General features: G+C 30.1%; 1 protein-coding gene across 2 annotated transcripts in view; it reads left to right on the top strand.

The window, feature by feature from the left end:
- Nucleotides 1–8,379, top strand: part of LOC111631004 — a 54,670-nt gene extending 46,291 nt beyond the window's left edge. The window contains exons 12-14 of one of the 2 annotated variants that reach the window (XM_023375186.1): nucleotides 842–1,043; nucleotides 6,467–6,524; nucleotides 6,615–8,379. In XM_023375186.1, coding sequence (XP_023230954.1) covers nucleotides 842–1,043; nucleotides 6,467–6,524; nucleotides 6,615–7,477 — 1,123 coding nt within the window. In that variant the 3' untranslated portion in view covers nucleotides 7,478–8,379. The remainder of the gene's footprint in view (nucleotides 1–841; nucleotides 1,044–6,466; nucleotides 6,525–6,614) is intronic. The other variant, XM_023375187.1, reaches the window with a different exon arrangement.
- The last annotated feature ends 12,445 nt before the right edge of the window (nucleotides 8,380–20,824 follow it).

Below are 20,824 nucleotides of genomic sequence, written 5' to 3'. Positions count from 1 at the left end.
TCAAGGATGGAGTGAGTTAGATGAAATATGAGACCAGATATGGAAACCTTAGGGATAAGAGGCTCTGATGAACTATATAAGAACTTCCAATGCAAACCAGAAGTCATGTTATTTCAATTCAAAAATTTTTCCCTGAAAGGTGTTAGATAGATGTTCTGGTTAACTCTGTTGTTAAAGGAAAGGTATGATATATAGGAGCAAGACACTACAGTACTAATTTGAAGTGGAGAGCATGTATTTGAAATTAAATAAATTAAAAATATGACAAAACATTACAGCCTGGCATTGTGATGATATCACAATAAATAATCGCTAGTTCTTTGTTTCTGTTTAAATCACTTATACCTGAGGAAACCTATAGTAAAAGCAGTAAAAGTGCTGTTTTTGTTTTTTCTTTACTGTAATTGGATATAAATTAAAATAGGCAAGATTTAATTTGTCTGTAGCTAGCAGTTATTGATGGAAATAATGCAGTCAAGAAATTTGTTCTTTTCAGTCATGTAATGAGATATCTGCAAGAATGATTTAACAATATCCATTCATATCTGTTCCTTAGATATTCACTGCTTTCACATCTTTCTGTAATGTAAAGTTTTCATGTGCTGTCTGAGAACAAGTTGAATATAGGAACTAAAAATGCATTATACTTGTATTAAACTGCTTTTTTATATTGCATTTGCATTGTAACAGCTACTGTAATCATCTGCACCTAAACTATAGTTTATCAGAATAATTCTTATCAAACTGAAGTTAGTTTTTTTGGAGTTTACCTTCTTTAATTTTAATTTATATATATATATATGAATGGAAATACTTATATAAAAAATATTATTTTTTTCAGTTTGCCTGAATATCTCCCAAAACCAAACATAACTGCAAATTTAGATAATGGCTATGTATTGGAGAATACAGGTGATTACTTCTTGGAACATTGCGTGGGTGATGTTTACATTGGCAGTCCCCATAGAAGGCAACAGTATTTAGAACCCATATATAAACGCACAAAAAGTAAACCACAGATTACCATTTCTGTAGAAGAAAAGGTAAGAAAATGCAGTATTTATGATTAACTACTTAATATCGATTCCTTAATTATAATATATCTACAAAGTATAGCAAATTGTCAATATAGTGTTGTGTTATGTGATGATAGCTATTACTATTATTGTTTACTTTTGAAGTATCAAAAAATGTTAGTTGTTATCAGTAATTTATATTGAAAATATTTATACTGTATAATTGAAAGTTTAGTGGGAAAAATTCATGTTGTTATAAGGTCAAAAGAATAATTATTAAATGATTTATTTATTTTTAGACCATAGAAATGTTTTAAGATATCTTGATTAGAATTCTAAATCAAATGAACAGAATTAATCTGATTTTTGAAAGTAAATTTCTTGGTGTTGAAATTATTATGTCATAAATGTGCTTCTGTCTTGAAAACAATTTATTATTAAGTAAATTGAAAATCATCATGAATTTAATGATGAAAATAAAAATTATTACAGTTCATTTCATGAATCTTGTCCAGACTGTAAAAATGCACAGTATTGGAGAAGTGTCTTTGACAGGGTCAAAGGTTGTGTATTATTAAAAAGGGTTCTTGAACTATATAAAAGTTTGAGTTACAACTGATAAATGATCTGTATAACAGTGTATTTTTAAATTTACAATTAAATTTGTAAATTATATCGTATTTACAATATTTAATTGAGTAATAATCATCAATCATTTACAACCATCAGTTTTGAAAATGTTTTAGGTTTTATAACAACTTTTTAATTAATTAATATACAATAATCAAAGAACCTGTAAAAATTTAAATTAATTATCTTACTATCTTAAAATTAATTCCAACAACATTGATAATTTTTTATTAACAAAATTGTCTCTTTGATTATGCTAATAGTTTTTATAAAATTATTATAGTATTATATTAGAGTAAAAACAGTACACACAATCCTGTTTCTGTGTGTATATGACAACCTCAGAGAAAGAATGATCCATGTCAGTAAATCTTAATTTTGAGATAAACTTATACACCTTATTTTCCATTAGTTCTTCTTTTGGCTTGGGATGATAGGATAATTTAACAAACTTAAGTTTATACATTGAATTGGGTAGATTTTTTCTTTATTAATAAACTAGGAATGCAATAATGATCCATGTTAATTTTTTTAGATTTTCCATTTTTGCTTCAATAATTCAGTCTGACCTTTATAAGATAGTTTTATTGCATTTTTGGTACACACAAGGACTGTAACAATAGAAATATGTAAAATTCAAAAGGTAATAACTTCTTTATTTGTAATGTAAACAGAAAGACTTTACTTTTATTTAAAAGTTTGTGTTTTAAAATACAGTACATTTAAGTTTTGCTCCATTCCCTTCCAAGTTTCTTTTGAATACTCTTTTTAAGATTTTCAACAGTATTTTCTTAAATCCTTGTGACTGCTCTTTTCCACTTCAGAGAAAAATCATTAATGTTTATTCTGATTTTATACCAAGAGACCAAAATCTGTGCTGTTCCAGCTAACCTACTGTGGATTTTGCATAATGTATTGTTACCGAATTTGGTCAGAACAAAGTATGGCCACCATGATTTCTAAAAAGGAAGATGATGTTTATTACTGAAATTTATATTAATGAACATTTAAATATTTTTTTTTGTCATAAATGACAAACTTTTGAATCCATACTGGCAAATTGCTTGCCATATCAGATATTTTGATCCAAACTTTTTGACACCAATTGATGCTTGAGATTCTGGAAGAACTTCTCCTTCAAATGAGCCTGGGAGTGTTGAGAAGTCAGCCTTCACAAGTCAGCCTTCATCATCTAAAACCAAACGAGTATTTTTCTTGCCAATTACAGAAGATAATTAAAACTAGAGCTCAAAAATTGTAATACCTAAAGTGACATAAAAAACATAATATCTGTTTTTCAATGATCTTATACTTTTACCTTAGTTAGCCTTTTGAGTCATTGTTCAATTATTTTCACATTTTTTTCCAACATCGGTCACTGACATACTGTGATTTTTGGAAGTAACTTTGATTATCTTCTCATCATATTGTGAGCTGTAAACACCATATTCTCAACTGAAACGGACAATGTCTTACAATACTGATTTAACTCTCCATCCACCATATTTTGGGAAATTTGTAGCTCTTTTGCTTTGAAATGTGTTGGCTGGAAAATCCAGAAAAACAATTTGTCAACAATTGTTTTTTGCTGGTCTAACTAAAGTAACTGATAACAAAATTCTTATTTTAATTATTTGAAGTACAGTAGAGTTCTGTACAACGTGGAGGATTCGTTACGTATTATAGGAAATTGCGTTATCAAAACCTGCATTATCACACGATTTATGAAAGTTTAAACCTTGGCCTATAAGTTGAAAAAAAAACGTATACGTCTGATTGACAAAATTCGAGGGTATTGCTTGCTTTATTTGCTCATTGTACAGGACTACTGTTGTTAAATAATAAACTAAAAATTTAATAATTCATGTCTCTTGAGTTTTGCAGATTTTTATTGTTAGTCTTTACTTAGTCATTAATACTATTTACACACTCAGCAAGATAGAAGATTTTACCTGAACTGAGGAGCTGTTGTCTTTTGGATCTGCATTCTTTCTTGGCATTTGTGGTAGAGATTTGAAATAGTAGTGAACCAACCGAATATAAGCAAGAATTTTCCTTAAATCAACCATTTTTTTTTTCTAACTTATTGGTTTCATTCTCACTGATTCTTTTGGCTTGTAAGCTTCAAACTGATTTCTTGAAGGCTTCTTTGGAAACTCTTCCTTGTATGACATAATGGTGCAACCCTTATGAAACTTTAAGGCTTCGTTTTTATTATCTTAACAGGTTCACTGCTGGTATTTTTTGTCTTTTTTTTTATTAAAATGTGTTTTAATCCATTGAAGTCCAAAACATTATTTACAGCTTTGAAAACTTCAAAATGATTGAATTTTTTTTTTTTTACATGATGATACCAACTCCTATCATTCAGTTGTAGTGTATATGCATAGTCATCCTCTGGGCTTTTTCTTCATTTCTAATGTCTGTGTCATTTGGGAAAAAAGTGTGTTCACTTACCAAAAATTTGAAATTAATTTTGTGCAGTTGGGAAATCACATTAACAATATACACGAAACAAAAGAAAACATTCCAGTTGTGATTTTGACTGCCACTGAAAGTAATCAGTCTTGTCACATTGAGGCAAGAGTATTTTTACAGTGGTAATATCTCTTCCCCCTTTGGTTTCATGTCATTCATTATTACATGCTCTTACCATCCAGTGATGGTAGGTAAAAAGTTCATTCCAAAATTTTAGGTCCACATTAACAAAGATAAAATGCTTTTTCAGTAGACATGTACTGAGCCTAACTTACTAACTTTTGATTTGCAAAGTATGCTTGTAAGGCTTCTGTGTTAGTTGAGTCAGACATGCATAGTTTTCTTTTTGGAGTTTATTTCATTTTTGACATAGTTTGTTTTTTCTTGGTGATTTTGCTTGTTTTCCATTTCCTGCCTTTTCTTTGAATCCGTTTTTGCTTTAATCATGACATTGTAGTTATTGAGTTTTCATGTGCCAGATTTTACCAAGCACAGAAAAAGGAATTGAAATCAAGTTTAAATATCCTGGTGTAACTCCCATTTTTTTTGCAGGTGGACAGTTCTCCTCTCTACTTTCTTGTTGTATAGTTCAAATATTTTAGGAAATACCTACATCCAGACTTGTCAATATCTATCACTTATGATAGCCATTATGGGCAAAGAAAATTTGGAGAACTTCAATATGATTTTTTTATGAAGTTCTCTGTATCATCTGGTATTTTATTTGATGCAGGCTGCTTACCTCTTTGTCAGAAGGCAAGTTGTTACAGTGTTGCTTTTTTGTGCAGTGTGTAATCCATACTTTCGTTACTAATTTGGAGAGCAGAAAGCAAAAATGTTTTGCATACTCTTGACTTCTGCTTCTGGCTATTTTCAAAATTAGTTTTTGTCTATTGTTTTGGTGTAAACTGTTTTGCACTGGAGCATATGATAGTAGTCTGAATTTCCAATTTCCAGAAGTCTTAAACAAGCATTTTGTGCTTCCTGATTTACATGCTGACTGCAAATCATTCTGCAATTGCAGGATGGAGATGAGAACACCTTTTCTTCCATCACATTGTTTGGAAAATTTGTATATTTTTGAATTTCTAAGTCATTTTCACTTATTCCTATTCCTCTGATTCTGAGGTTTCATTATGACATACCTCCATTTTTGAAACAATAGGTGACGTTTCTGTTATTTGTTCTCTAGTTTTCAGGAATTTGAGCCAAAAGGAGTAATTTTTCTGTAATTTCTTCTCTCTAACATGAAATGAAGGGTTTGCATCACTGTCATCTAGATAACTTTCAGATATTGTTACTTTTAGGTTCTTTCTAATGCTGATCTGAAAATTTTCATCTCCTTGATTCCATTTTATTCCAAATACTTTTTTTAATGAAGAAAAATCAGGTATGCTTGATGTTGCTTTGATATTTAAAAAATTAGTGTTGTTGGATTTAAAAATGTTTATATTATTATAAGATTTTTACACCATAACATTGAGTTTTCCACTTAATTAAAATATCACATTATAAAAATTTACTTTTTTTTTTCATTGTTTTTAAACTGTCAACAAGCATTGAAGGTGGGAAGTTTTTTTTTTATAAAGATATTTGCTAAATTACAAAAGTGCTTGACAAAAAGTTTTCAAGCAAAAGCAAAGGAAAAGTGATTCAAGTCAGACATAGATAACTAATACTCTTCATAACCTGTTCAATTAGATTATGCAATAGCGATCTCATCAACATCAAGCACAACAACAACAAATTTGACTTGGATCTGTATTATAGTTACTTTTAAGTAAACTCCACATGCTAAAGCTATAATACCAAAAACTGGACTTGGATCACTCTTGCCCTAAGGTTCCATATATATATATATATATATTAAATTTGTTGTTAATATTCTGTCCCAAAATAGTTGTTACATTTATCATTTATTTCTTGTTGGCATAGCAACTTCATTTTCTAATAAACAGAACTGATTATCTAATGCATACAATTTGTGTCAAAGGCAATGTTTTCAAAAAAGCAACTGCTGTCATTCCATGTTAGAGCAAGAAATAGTAAGAATAGCTGAAATTTTAAGGAGAAAGAAGGTGAAACCACACATTGAAATGAAAAAAACTTAATGAGAAGCCTTAAATGGAAATCTCAAGGCTTGCATATTGATTTATTCATTCATGGTAAAATAAATAAATCAAAGTAATTACATTTCTTAATTTATATCAAAGAAAAGTTCAACTATTTTGGAGCAGAGAGGATAAAATTTGTTTCTAAATACAATATGCTGTGAAATTAAAATTAAATGTGCTTTTTAAATATTGTTAAATCAAATAATAAAATTTTGATGTATAATTTAGCAAGAGAAAAATTCAGAAAATGAACAAGCACCTTCAAATAAAAATGAAACTTCTTCAGGTAATAAATTTTTTTTCTTTATGTTTATATTTCATAACCAAATTATTTAATGTTTTACCAAAAAAAATTATTGTGTTTCTTATTTTAAAGCAGGTATTCTAAGAAGACATAAATGCCCATCACCTTCTCCTTTGCTCTCACCAATTATAGAAGGTGAAAAATTGACTGGTACTGGGAGACTTAGTTGGAAGTCTAGATCTGTTTCTGAACAATCTTTAAACGAATTTGATGATGAAGAATCTGAATCATCTTTTAGGACGAATATTCCAATGCATAATAATTTAGAAGATAGCTGGGGAGCAAAAGAATGTGGCAGTCTGAGTAATCTCTTCTTTCAGTCGAATCAAGACATTGAAAACACGGATCAAATATGTAAAGAAATGCACGAAGAAAATGACTTCCAAGAAATTGTGATTCCATCTTTGCCTTGTCAAGAATGTAAAGAAGATCACGATAACGAAGTAGACGATATTAAAGAACAGAAAGATACTTTCTTAGAAGGTGATCACTGGGCTTTTATTCCTCACGTAGATGGGCGACTCTTTAGAAAAAGTGAAAATAATAATTACAATGCTCCAATCGGTGCTCACATGTCAGATCTTTATCCATATAATCTCACACGGTGCAAATCCGAAGACGAACTAATGTTAAATCAAAGAAATTCCAAATTGCAAAGAAGGTTCTCGGAAAACGAACAGCAATGGCAGTTACACGACGACTTGTCGTTTACGCAACCGATTAACGGATACGTTATGAACAAAGGCAACAATATTGCATCTTCCGCTTTTCTGTACATTAAAGAATCCGAAGGAGGATTGGAGACGCCGGAGGTCATTATTTCCACGTCGAAAAAGTCTAGTCATCCGGACGGCATCGGTCACGCCGTCTTTCAGCATAGAGATTGTTGGGTGGGCGATACAAAATACAAACACAATACAAAACAAGTATTATAAAATAATCGTTGGCAAAATACTTACTACTTTACAAAACAGTTTTGAGAGAAAGGTGTTCCTATATTGTTGTCCTTCCACAATGTAATTAAAAACAGTTTCATATTATATCTAAGTACAGTTTAGCATTCGCATTTACATACTTTCTATTCAGTTTAAAGAAGTTTTTTCAAAACATTGGTATATAAATGGGTGGACATAAAAAACAAAACAAAAAAAACAAGTCATCTTCTTTTAGGTCATCAAACTAACATGCTGATTATTAATACTGCTCAAATATCTGTTGTCTAAACAATTTTTCATTCCAACAGATTTTATTAGAATAGAATCTTTATACTGTTATATCAAAATGAATTTCAAATTTATGCTTGAAAAGTTTGCAAGTACTTTTTCAATCATTTGTATGTGTAATAATCCCTTTTCCCATTTGATGTACTAATTGTGAAGTCAATAAAAATATTGTCTAAATGGAAAAGTAAAAATGCATTAATTATTAAGTGTCTAATAACAACTGATTAATTTTTTGTTTGTCAAGTTATATAGTTTTTATGATAAAAAACTGAGAAATGGAATGACCTTAACAACGTTGTTTTGAAGATCATCATTAGTTCATTAGTCTCAAACCTCTGCCCTGCTAGCCATATTTTCAGTTCAGGAAAGAGGTGGTCTTCATACATTAAAAAGTTCCAAGCTGGGTGGAAGTCTTCACCTTTAAGCACCCAGCGTAAAGCCTGATTTAGCGCTGAGAGACTCCCGCCTCTCCTGAACAGGAAAAGTGGCTAGGAGGGCAGAGGTTCGAGACTAATGACGATCTTCAAAACAACATTAGGGCCCATCTCAAGTCATTGGTGGCAATATTCTATGACAATGGGATGGAGAAGCTTGTCCACAGATATGACAAATGCCTCAATCTTCACGGTGATTATGTCGAAAAGTAATATTGTTTGTATCTGAATTTTGGTAAAAATTCATTTTGTTATTTACACTTGTCTTTTTTTTTTTTTTTTTTTTAATGACCATCGAAGCTTGAGAAAAAACAGCCTACGTATATATGTATATTAAATATCTCAAAATCTGTTATTTTATAATGATGGCCAGATTTAATTTGGGTTACTTTATCACTGCTATTAATAATTATTGAGTAATTTGGTACTAGAGGTAGGCATTAGGTACCATCTCTTCCAGAATACTCCAAATTATTTAATAAATATTAAATTTAATAATTAAATTAATAAAAGATATCACCTAATGTCCCATCTCTAGTACCAAATTAGTATTTAATTATTAAGGGTAGCAGTAAAGTAGCCCAATTTAAATCCAGCACAGATTTAGAGAAAATACTTATTACTTTTATATTTGAAATAATTAAAACTGCGGAGTTTTTATTTGTAGTTTTAATTATTAAACACAAGGCAGACTATTTTTTTGAAATACATGTACATTATTAAGTGTCGTTTCTATTTTTATTCCTTTTTTTATACAGACCTAATTCTCTGTAGATCTGTAATAATACATGAAAACTATGAATGAGTTAATGATTCTACAGAGATGTTAACAGTTTACAATGGATAATATAATAAAAATAAACCATTTTATGTTGATAGAAAAAGTGAAAAATGAGATAAACTGGAAATTGTTAAGTTAAACAAATGGATATGTATGTATTGTTTTCGTTTATTATCTGTGGTTGATACTTATAATTGCCATATATATAATTAAATTTAATGCTTTGTTTGTGAACAAAATAAAGATCAAATGCTTGTCCAAGATGTACTTATAGGTGAATAGGTGATCAAAAATATATATATTTACAGATACTATTACTTAAGATATCAAACTCATTGAAATTGCTGTTATGTATTCAACGGAAAACTCTATTGATTATAATTATATAATTCAAGTATACATTTAGTGGTAGTAGTTCACCTCCACTCTCTTTGGAAAATGGTCTCATATACTAACTTGGGTGTGAAAAAAAATCTGGACTGAGTTTAAAGCATTATAACTTTTGAACTCAAAATACAATTTTAAAATCTTTGCACCAAAAATCACATCATTACGTGTGCTCGGTTGCGGCATGTGAAGTTTTTGAACATTCGATAGTCAGTTTGGAAAAATGGCTTCAAAACGGGCTCGTTAAGAGAGCACGTTGTGCAAATGTAAGAAAATAAAACAAACCACTCAAAAAAAGTTGGTGGTGGAGTATTTTTTTTTTAGCTGAAGGCCTTAGCAAATTAACTGTATATAATGTTTTGAAGAAGTAAGAAGTTTTTTCTGACCAATCATGATTTCATTCTGGAGGAAGTTGTTCCTCCAAAATAAAATCATGATTGGCCAAAAAAAAGAAATAAACAGAAGGAAATGATGAAAGTCACGTTAGAAAGGGAAGAGAAAGCAGAAAGTCAGGGGGAAAGACAGAGGAGCAGAGAGAAAACAGAGAGAGAAGAGTGAACATAACATCCAGAAAGAGTGTCAACTCTGAGAAAAGAGGACCAACACAACTGTAGCGAGCTGCACCAGAGGAGATTAAATCTGGAGGAAATAGTCAGCAAAAAAGAGAGATAAGGAAGGAAAAGGATAAAGTGCAAAAGGAAATGAAAATAAGACAGGTTTTTGAAGAGAAGACAACTTTTTTCCTGGTATGTTGCGAGTTGCAAAGTTTTGGATACCACCATTTTACTAATATAGAAATAGGCTAACTCCCGAGGACAGACTTTGTATTTAATATTAATTTAAAACTTAATTTTAATGTTACGTTTAGATTTTTTTTGTAATAAATTTTCCTTTTTATTCTTGAGTTGGTTTAATTGATTTTGCATTCATCTTCCCAAGAGGCTCATTCCTGGACTTCGGAGTGATTCTTACCCTTGCACCTTACATATCTATCTGACTTCCTAGAGTCTTATCAGACACACCTCTGATTTACATACCTGGTTGCAGGATCCTACCTAAAACTCCCAGATTTTTGATGGTCCAAAGCCCCTACAGCACTAAGAAGGTTTCTTAACAGTGTAGTGAAGTATTTACTAGTCCCAGATTGGACTCATATAATTTATATCTATGCCAATTTATACTTAGTGGTTTTGTTATTTTGAAGTGTTGTTCTGGAATAAAATCATGATTGGTTGAGGTAATGAAGGATAAGTATGATTGGTTATTCTTTAGTCCTCCTCCTCGCATCTATTATGAATTGTGTGTGTCCATGTGATATGGACAAAGTAACATCCGTCACCTAACACTATTGAAAAAGGGGGAAATGACTATCGTCCCCTTTGTCTTTTCCTCTGAATGTTGTGAGTTTTATAACAATCGATTGATAATTTTTTCATTCTAATTTGTTTCTATTAATTGTTTTTAATTGGTATTGCTAAAAATTTAGAAGGGGTCCGTAAATTGGAAAAATAGGCAAAATTCCTTTGCAGTGTTGCTTGATAAACAATCCCATGTCGCATTCACACATACATCTTCGAGGAGTGGATGCAAAGGGTGTCTTGTCTGATAACTAACAATTGTTTGATGAACAACCAGACAAAACAAAAAAAGGGATATAAAATACATATATAGTTTAAAATATACTAAAATTTCCAACTTATTATTTAAAGAGAATATAATTTTAAGCTAATAATGTAAAGATAATGTTTATATATATAAATATTCTTGAATTATTAGTGTGTGTGTGTGTGTGTGTGTGTGTAATAACCAAAATTTTGGGGAAATGGGCTCTATGAACAGAAAGAGAGTATCTAGTTTATCTGTCTTAACTGCCAACTTTTACACAAAAATATTCATAAAGATAAATATTTATCATCCTGAAAGGAAATGCTGGATAACAACAGTGCCCACAGACTATAAAAAAAGGACAGAGTTTGAAGTTACTTTCGTAATATACTATTATTCAAAGTCAGATCAGAGCTCCCACAAGATTACTCTGGTTGCACTTGAGGCTATCTTGGCCTTAGAAAGAATGTGGTTTTGGTCAACATACACAACAAAGTTACATGGGACAATGATGGTTGGCAACTATGTATTTGTCCAGTGTTTTGTATGCTCCATCAGTGGACAGGTCGCTTTCCCTTTTGTCAGCATTTTTAAAGAAATTATCACATTTAATGAGTCTAACACTAACATAAATGCTGAAGACATTCTATGTATTGATATTTTATTACAAACAACTGAAGCAAACCAAAAGGACATCCTTCAACTGAGAAAGAACCAAGATTAATATTTTTATATATGTATGTTGGTATATAAATGAGAATTTTAACTCAAATGTGATCATTTTAAATGGCAGATAAGATAAATTGCATCTTGATGGCATTAAATTTGCCAGACTTTATGTTGATGGTTAAATCAATTATGGCCAACTCATCAGCAGAAAGAAACGAGTTACTTTTACAGTTATAGCAAATTATTGAGCAGCGCTAGTTCTTTTTGAACAGAGGAACATCTGATTCATCACTTAAGAATATAACAGGCTGTGTGATATGAACTCTCTCAAGAAAAGAAACCAGATGGTTCTTAAAGATTTGTAATCTTTGTAAAATAGTAAGGTTGATGATGGTACTATTTTTTACCACACAGCATTGCAGGACCTCCCATGCATTGTTGTGTGGCAAAAGGAAAAGATATTGTAAGTATGGTAAGAAAAAGACAGAGATAGGAAATAAATAACGAAAAAAATCATTGTCCTTAATAATTGCATTGAAATCAATAAACTGACTGATAGCAACTGTCATGAGTACATTGTATTGTAACAAGAAATTATTAACAAAGCAAAACATTACACAATGGCATAACAGGAGGCAATATCAAGATGGATATATCATAAATCAATACTTAGATTTATATGTCCCATAAAATATATGACCTTTATACTCTTTAACATCACAATTTAAATAAAGCTTTATAAGATATATGCAGAGATACCTTATCTACTTATTTCTAATAGACTGAGAGAGAGAGAGAGCTTACATAAATCTATCAAGTATAATACCTCTTATAATGGTTAAAGTAGACTGAGATGACCGTTTCCTCGGCCCATCATCCTATTAATCAACTTCCTACCACACAATCTTTTGGATGATTTCAAGCCCATTATATCCCCATCAGGTGAAGGAATTTCGTCAGGTGATTCTGTGTCATTGTTGCACCCGGTGAGCCATTATAAGATTTTGTCACGGGATGGTGATGACTTGGGCGAAGGTTTGTTTCCTTTTTGTTGTTTTGATTCTCATGTCACTGTCTCGTTCGCACTCATTGACAGCAAGCTAATATTGCTTACCTACAACTTTCTTACATCAGGGGGGCTTGGCATCTTGAGGATCACATACAAAAGTTCCTTCCTAGTCAACTGTTGCAATTGGATATGCCCTTTAATATGAGAAATAGATTCTGGTGGTCATTGTATATTTACCGATCCTGTGGGATACGAATGCAAAATAGAAGAACTGACATAAAGGAAAGTGTCTTATGATTTTTTTCCCTCGTGATAATTAATTGAAAAATTAAGTCTGGAATCTCACATCGGCAAGTATTTGAAATACTGTTCATTAGTTTTTTATACTTTCAGAATAGGCTAGAAGTCATGAATTTTCTGTTTGTTGATAATGGAATTTTGGGGATCATTAGGGATTAGGAAAAGGGCAACCAAGATGAAAAAGGGGAGCATATGCCCCAATTTACTGGTGCCCCTAGTCTCGTGTATTGTGGGCCACATGCTTCCCAGTGGTGCACATTGTGGCAGTTATATACTCTGTTCCAGGAAAACAGTGCCTTATCAGTCTGTTAAATTTATATCACAACGAGCCATAGCATGTTTAACATCATGTTGCATCACTCAAATTACTGTGCAGCATCCTCTGCATATTGTGCTGGTTACAGATGGTAGCTGAATAGATGCATGTCACGGCAATGTAATATCAAGTGTATGTGTGTCTGGTGCAGTCCATAATCCAACCTAACCTATTCTAAAAAACCCCTTGTCCTACATAGATGGTTAAATGGATACCATACATAGACATACCTTATAATTCAGGCTTATCATACATTTTAACTTTCCTTTAACATGTTTTTAGTGATAAGAAAAAGATGGATTTAGTAATATTCAGTTAATTTTTTTTAATGTACTTTGACAATAATCTATTATTGTAAGCAATGCATAAAATTAGAAATATCACAGGTATTTTTATATGATCATTTTATATATTGTAATTTAAAGAGAGAGACTATAAAAATCTATTTTGAAACACATTGTAAAACTTTATTGTCTAACAATTATACATTTTTTTCATAAACATCTCAAACAATCATTTATTAAAAAAGTATTATTTCAGGGATTAAATCTGAACAGATATATAAATGTATTCCTTTTTTACATTCATTTATTTAGAGAATATATTTTTTACATTCATAATTGCTAATCTAAGATATCTTCTCTGTAACAAAATTATTAAGTTAAAAAAATATGCAATGTTATAAGTGAATGCAAATAAAAATACAGTGAAACCTCAATATGTTCACCTCTCATTCTCCCTTAAGTTGTTTCAAAATACATTTTTTTGACATGTAATTAACTTTAGAGCTTTTATAATGCGTCGTGCAGCATGGAATTTTTAAGAAGTATGAACCGTTACGTCAAAAAATATAAAGTAATGTATATATTTTGATGTAACAGTCAATGAAATAAAATTTTTATACACATAAAACAATATAAGAAATATATAAAAGTAATAAACAATGCAATATAAATTTATATTAAATAAATTGCAATAAAACCTGGAGAAATATAGGCATTTATAAACGTAATCTCATTTTATTATAATTAGAAAAAATTAGAGAATGATGATGTACTTTACCTCTATGTAGTGTTTGTAGTTGTTTGTGTGGGGGGAAACTGGTTGTGTCTGAAAACCCCTTGCAGAAGGCAATGTATTATGTCTTCCTAAAATGGCTGTTGGGAACTAGACAGTTTATTACATCAGGGAGGAGTACCGGGAGGCTGTCTGGAGCTTTGCAACTGTCAATATTTCTTTATGTTTTCGGAAGTTACGGTCTGATACAGTGTTCCTGCATAAATTCCTATTTTTCAAATAAGGAAGACATAATAGTCGCTCCTCTGATGATGGCTTTACAGTCACAACCACAGACCCATAATAGACAACATTATATAGGAGTTCTACATTACAAGACTTTGTTTAGTAGTTGCTTTATTTGTTTAATAAAACAAACATAACTAAAATCTTTTCAGTGGGATCTTTATTTTCTATAGAACAAAGATAGTTATCAAATTCTTATTGTGGAATGATTCAATTATATTTTTTTTCCATTAGTGAATATTTAAAATTAAGAAACAAGTCTAATTTCTTTCTTAATTTTGCCATTTCATAATTCTAAATTCATATGTACAGTATTGTACATATCAATTTGATGAAGAGCTTTATAGAGATTAAAATCAATTTTATTTACTCTAATTGGAAGTAATCTCTGTTTAATTATGCAACTTTCAAAAGTCATGAACAATCTTTAACTATATTATCATCCTAATATACAAAATACAATTATATAATTTCTACAAGACGAGTTTGGCTAACACTTAAGTCCTTACTTTTTTTTGTCCCTAACCGAGTCAATCAACTCAGCTGCCAAAATACTTGAATTAATGGATTTGAATAGTTTCCCAAATATATAATTTATCAATAATATTTCTAAATGTTAATTAATTATATTTTAAGTGACATGCACGGGTGAAGCTACTGGGGAATTTGAGAAGTCATCTCAATGAAAATTCCACCACCAAAAAACAACAAATTTTTTCAGAATTAAAGGAATGCAAAAGTATTGATATAAAGAAGAGGCGTGAAGGTTGTGAGAATGGAGAGGAGAGCGAGCCTTTTTGACTGGCACTCTATGAAATATTGACGATATCCCCAAAATCAGCTTCCATTTTCCTCCAATGAAAAGAATCTAGATATGGCCCTATGAACATGTTGAGATATTTATAAATAAAATTAGAGTAGAATAATATGAAACAAATTACTCCTTTTACATAGTCCAATTTTAAAGAAAAACAAAATAAGAAAATTAATATTAACAATAATGATTTTTTTATATTAAGANAATGCAAGAAAAAAAAAAATAGAAAATGTAGGTCTGTTTTTATAGATCTTAATTATAAGAATTTCTGAATTTATGTTATTCATTTTTAATAAATTATTCGTGAAATTATACTTAGAATTTAGGATATTATCTACACGTACTACTTACAGATACTTCGTATTCTCCTTATATCAACTGCTTTTCTTTGATTTTCCATTTGCATTTATTCTTTCAGAAAATTATTTTCATCTCTTTATAATCTGATTAAAGTTTATTTTGGAAGAAATCAATCTAAGTTCAATAAAATTTCGATGAAAGAGGAATGAAGTACCAAAACATGTTTAGATTGTATGATAACAACAACCGGCATAAGTTATATTTTTTTATTGACCCGTTGAGTCCGGTCGAGTTCATTCACATGATAGCTATTGGCGAAGGCGTGGTAAATCTTTTGAACAAACTCCTGTATTTGAGGTTTAAAGTAGAACGTGTTTATTAAAAAAGAAAAATGTTTAGGACCATCTCGCTCTGTACCACATTACGGTAGTTTCCATTGTCCTCTTGACATAATGGGTAATTTTTATGATCGTTTTTGTCCATTTATCCACAGCTTTTACGTAATTGTTACGAAAAATAAATAATTGTCTCACTTTCTCGTAGTTTAGAATCTTTATCTATAAACTAAATTAAGCTTGTAAGGAATTTATTTTATGTTTTATATTAAGAAAAATATGACTATTTTGGATAGCAGTTAGTCCATATTATCCTAAGTTACATATAAATATCTTATACTGGATAATCCCTTTGATGTACCACAATAGAAGCAAAAGACGTACAAATCTGATTAAATGTCGATTGTCAACACAAGAAAGAAAGAATGATATAGCTAACACTATGTCCAATTGCATTTATCTGAAATCACTTGTATTCAATGGAGAGGAGACTGAATGGACTTGGAGCTAAGCAGAGGAAGGCATCTATATCTATCAAAATGAATATACTACATCTACATAGCCAAAGAAGTTCAGTGTCCGACTACTATCTCAGCCCTCCATTAATATATTATGTGTAATAAATATATATTAATTTGCCATTAAATATGTTAATAAATTACAACATAATATAAAGTTTTTAAAGAATAATTAATGATGAAATATTGCACGAGTATAACACAATAATGATATTGTACATTTTTTTAATCCAGTGCATAATTTTATAATAATTACCGCACAAGATAATCACAAATACATTTATTAATTTCTTTGAAAATTTAATTACGTATCAACTGACATTAAACCTATAATTATACATCAACCAAAGCCGAATATTATCGGGCTAGAAACGGCTATAATACTAATAATTTAATAGACAATTTGGCATTAGAATTAGGCATTAGGTGCGATCTCTCGNGGACTCAAACCCGCAACTCCTGCTTACTGTGCAGATGCATTGCCAATTATGCTACCCGGACCTTTGGTCCGATCTCCTCTTCCAGCATTTTTTTCCAGTAATTCTAAAATTATTTAATTAAATTATAATTATTAAATTTATCAAGAGATGGTACTTAACACCTAACTCTAATACCAAATTGTCTTTTAAATTATAATTTTAGAATTACTGGAAGAAAAGAATCTGCCCAAAGCAGGACTTGAACCCACAACTCCTGCTTACCGTGCAGATGTGTTGCCAATTACACTACCCGGACCTTCGGTCTGATCTCCTCTTCCAGCATATATAAGCTAACAATATAACCATTGACGGTTATTACAATTGTCTATGAAATTATTAGTATTATAGCCGTTTCTAGCCCGATAATATTCGGCTTTGGTTGACGTATAGCTTTAAATATATCGGGTGTAGTAAAGATGTTTCATTAAACCTATAATTAAATTTTAAATGTGAAAGAACAAAGATGTCAAAATTTACGTTATTATTATAAACTTTTCTATCACTTAACTTCTTATGTAATGTTAAACACACACACAAATTGAAGAGGATCTGTATTATAAATCAAAATGCTTTGTCACCAATAGAAATATTTTATATAACTCCAACAACTAAACATACAATAAATAAAATATATCATATCACAAAAATTAGAATATAAAGTATTTTCATGCTTAAACAAGAATAATTACAATCCTGACCACAAAATTCCATTACTTGGCAATGTGTTAAATGCAATGATTATTAAAAAAAACAACAACAATAACAACAACAACATCAGAAATAGATCATTTAATAAAGTGAATATTAATGAAATTTGCAGATAATATAAAAATAAGTAAGTTTGAGAGGTTGTCCATAAATCGTGTAATGCTATTTTTATATTTTTCTAACTACCCCTAATTCTCTGTAATGCTGTCACATAAACCCTTCCCAAAATTATATAATGCATATCTAGGTCGACTATAATTTCTTGGTACCGAAACGGGATGGAGGAGCTGCAGCTGATAAATTAAAGCTCTCATTAAAAATTCCATCAAGAAATTCAGATGGGCATTATTAACAATTTCATTTTCAAAACTCTAATGAAAAAATAATATTTTTATAACCACATGATATCAAATTTAATAGTTAAGTTGATGTAGAAGGTTTACTATAGAGTCAAACCAAGCATATTTTTCAACAAACTTATTTTATTTATATCATTTTGTTTAAATTCTGGTCGTCGTAATTTTATCATAAACCTTATTGCATTATAAGTCGCAGGCTTGCTTTATAATTAGCATTGTTTTTGTGGCTTCGGTAATTAATTTAAAATTTTCTTTTGACCACAGGAAATTCGCAAGTAAAAATATTCTTACTATATCTAACTCCATTTTCGAGATTAAGGAAGAACAGATGGACGAATGAAGGCAGGATAATAGGTCTATATTTTTTTTTCAAATTGCAGCCCAACAACAGAACTAAAATGTTGGGATGGCTGGGATAGAACAAATAAAGTTCTCAACTGTTCAAAGTGGTAGGTATGGTCATCCTACACATATCCTTGATTGACTCCCTTAATTGGACTAAAGAATAATACACAGAATGTAGTACTGAATGTTACATTTTATTAATTGCACGTGTAATGCACAATCAGTGACAAACATCTATGCAACACTTCAGAAACAAATATGAGGTTACCTGAGGATTGAGACCTTAGTATTGCATAATGTTTTTGTAAACACCCCCTACTCTCTTGTAATGCATCGTAACAATTACCTGCATGCCCACTCACCCAGGTCTGTGTTACGTAATTTACGGACGGCCCCTAAGAGGAAACAAATATATCACACAAAATAGTCAAGTTTAATATTTATTATTATTTTCATTCTAAATTTTATAATATAAATAAACATGGCTTCATTTTTTTCTTCTTTGTTTAGACTATCATTATATTTAAATTTAGTCTTAGAAAATCTATAATTCTATGGTTTAAATTGTACATTGAAATATCATTATGCATGCAAAATGTTTCTCAATGCACAATACTACAGAAGAAAATGAGAAAAAATTCAGAATAAAGTTAGTTTTTAGTTCTGATTCTGAAAAACACAGATCACATATGACAGACATAGACGGAAGGATAATACATAGTTGAAGATAGTGGAAACATCTCCACGTCATGAAATATCAAAGAAACATCTGTACATGTAAGTGAAATCACACGTGTAATTGATTCTTTGATTTATGCCGGTTATCTGAATTTATATTTCTTTTGATTCTTTCTTAAAATCAAATAAATAGTAAACAACTCTAGAACTAATGGTAGACTTAATAACTATAGAAGCATTACTAATAATTAATACTTAATTACTTCCTGATTTTTAGTTAAGACACTTCGTAATAAATCCATGCACCCAGTAATATATTAGACAATATGCAAACATCAAATGATTTATAAATTTAACATTGGATTTAAAAATAAATATCTTTTAAATTGTAAGACTTAACAGAGAGTAAGACTGCCATAACAAGAGTTTAATTTATCATCTAGAGACTTTAAAAGATAAAGTTTTCCATTTCTTAACATACACTGTATCATAACATAATATAAAAAAGTTCTTTGAATACCGATCAAATATTAATAAAAATAAAGAATATGAACTAACGAAAAAAAAAAAATCAAATATAAGAGTTTTATTTCACAATTCTGTATAAAACATCATGATTACTGGAAATACATCACGATAAGTATTTCTTTTAGAGGAATTATATTTTTTAAATGTGTTTCTTCTAAAGTATTGTTTTTCTCATAATTTGTAAAAAAAACTATACAAAATGAATATCAGAAATGTTAAATTAAATTTGATCTGGAATAGATAAAAATAAATAAACTAGACCAAAGGTGTTGAACCTACGGAATGCTTGACCTAAGTGGCGTGTCGTGAGACATCAACTGGCACGTAATGCATCATGTAATTTCAGTTTATTGGCTGATCATTTTTTTTTTGAAACAGCCTCTTTACATTTATTCTAATTAAAAGGCATTCATTTCATTTATTCAAATAGTGTTATACAAAGTCTAAAACTTAAAGACAAGTATGCATACTATAAGGCATGCAGACACAAAAAGGTTCACTAATCCCTGCACTAGACTCTTGTTGATCTGGCTGTTTCTTTATAGAAGGATGCTAGATTAGAGTGCACTGGATTACCAAGAGTGTATAAGCCTAAAGGCAATGAATGAATATGATCCGTCGTCCTTTGGTACCAATCCTTTTGGAAACATGCGGAAAATAATATGGTATGCCTACTGGCAATACCATACAGAGAAATGAAATTCAAATAAATGGGAAACAGGTCTAACATTTTAATGAAAACAAACACATAGGAAATCACTCGGAGGGATATGCCAGATAATCATAGGCCAGATTAGCAAGAGTGAACTATATATCAAAAGATAAACATTGAAGAAACGAAAATCCAAAATTTAAAATAAGTCAATGAATGGATCAGAGTATTTCTCAACTAAATTTTTCAATAATTAATATCTAAAGAGAGCAATAAAAATACTTTGTATTTCTGAAGTGTAATTTTTAAATCACAAATTAACATATGTTTCTGTATTAAACTGGAATAAAGGAAAAGAAAAATACATCTGAAGCACTTGACAAACTTTAAATATTCAACCTGCCTTTATATTAAGAAATTATCTCACTATCTCAAAACAATACAAATAAAGTACATAACTGTTTGACTGATATTCCCTTCAATTTATTATGGATCCAAATACTTATATATATTTCCTGATTTTAATAATCTATTTTA

This window comes from Centruroides sculpturatus, unplaced genomic scaffold (assembly GCF_000671375.1).
Source record: "Centruroides sculpturatus isolate CEXI.00-Female unplaced genomic scaffold, Cexi_2.0 scaffold687, whole genome shotgun sequence".
Classification (NCBI taxonomy): Eukaryota; Metazoa; Arthropoda; class Arachnida; order Scorpiones; family Buthidae; genus Centruroides; species Centruroides sculpturatus.
The sequence above is the reverse complement of the archived record's forward strand: the minus strand, read 5'-3'. Positions and strand labels throughout refer to the sequence as shown.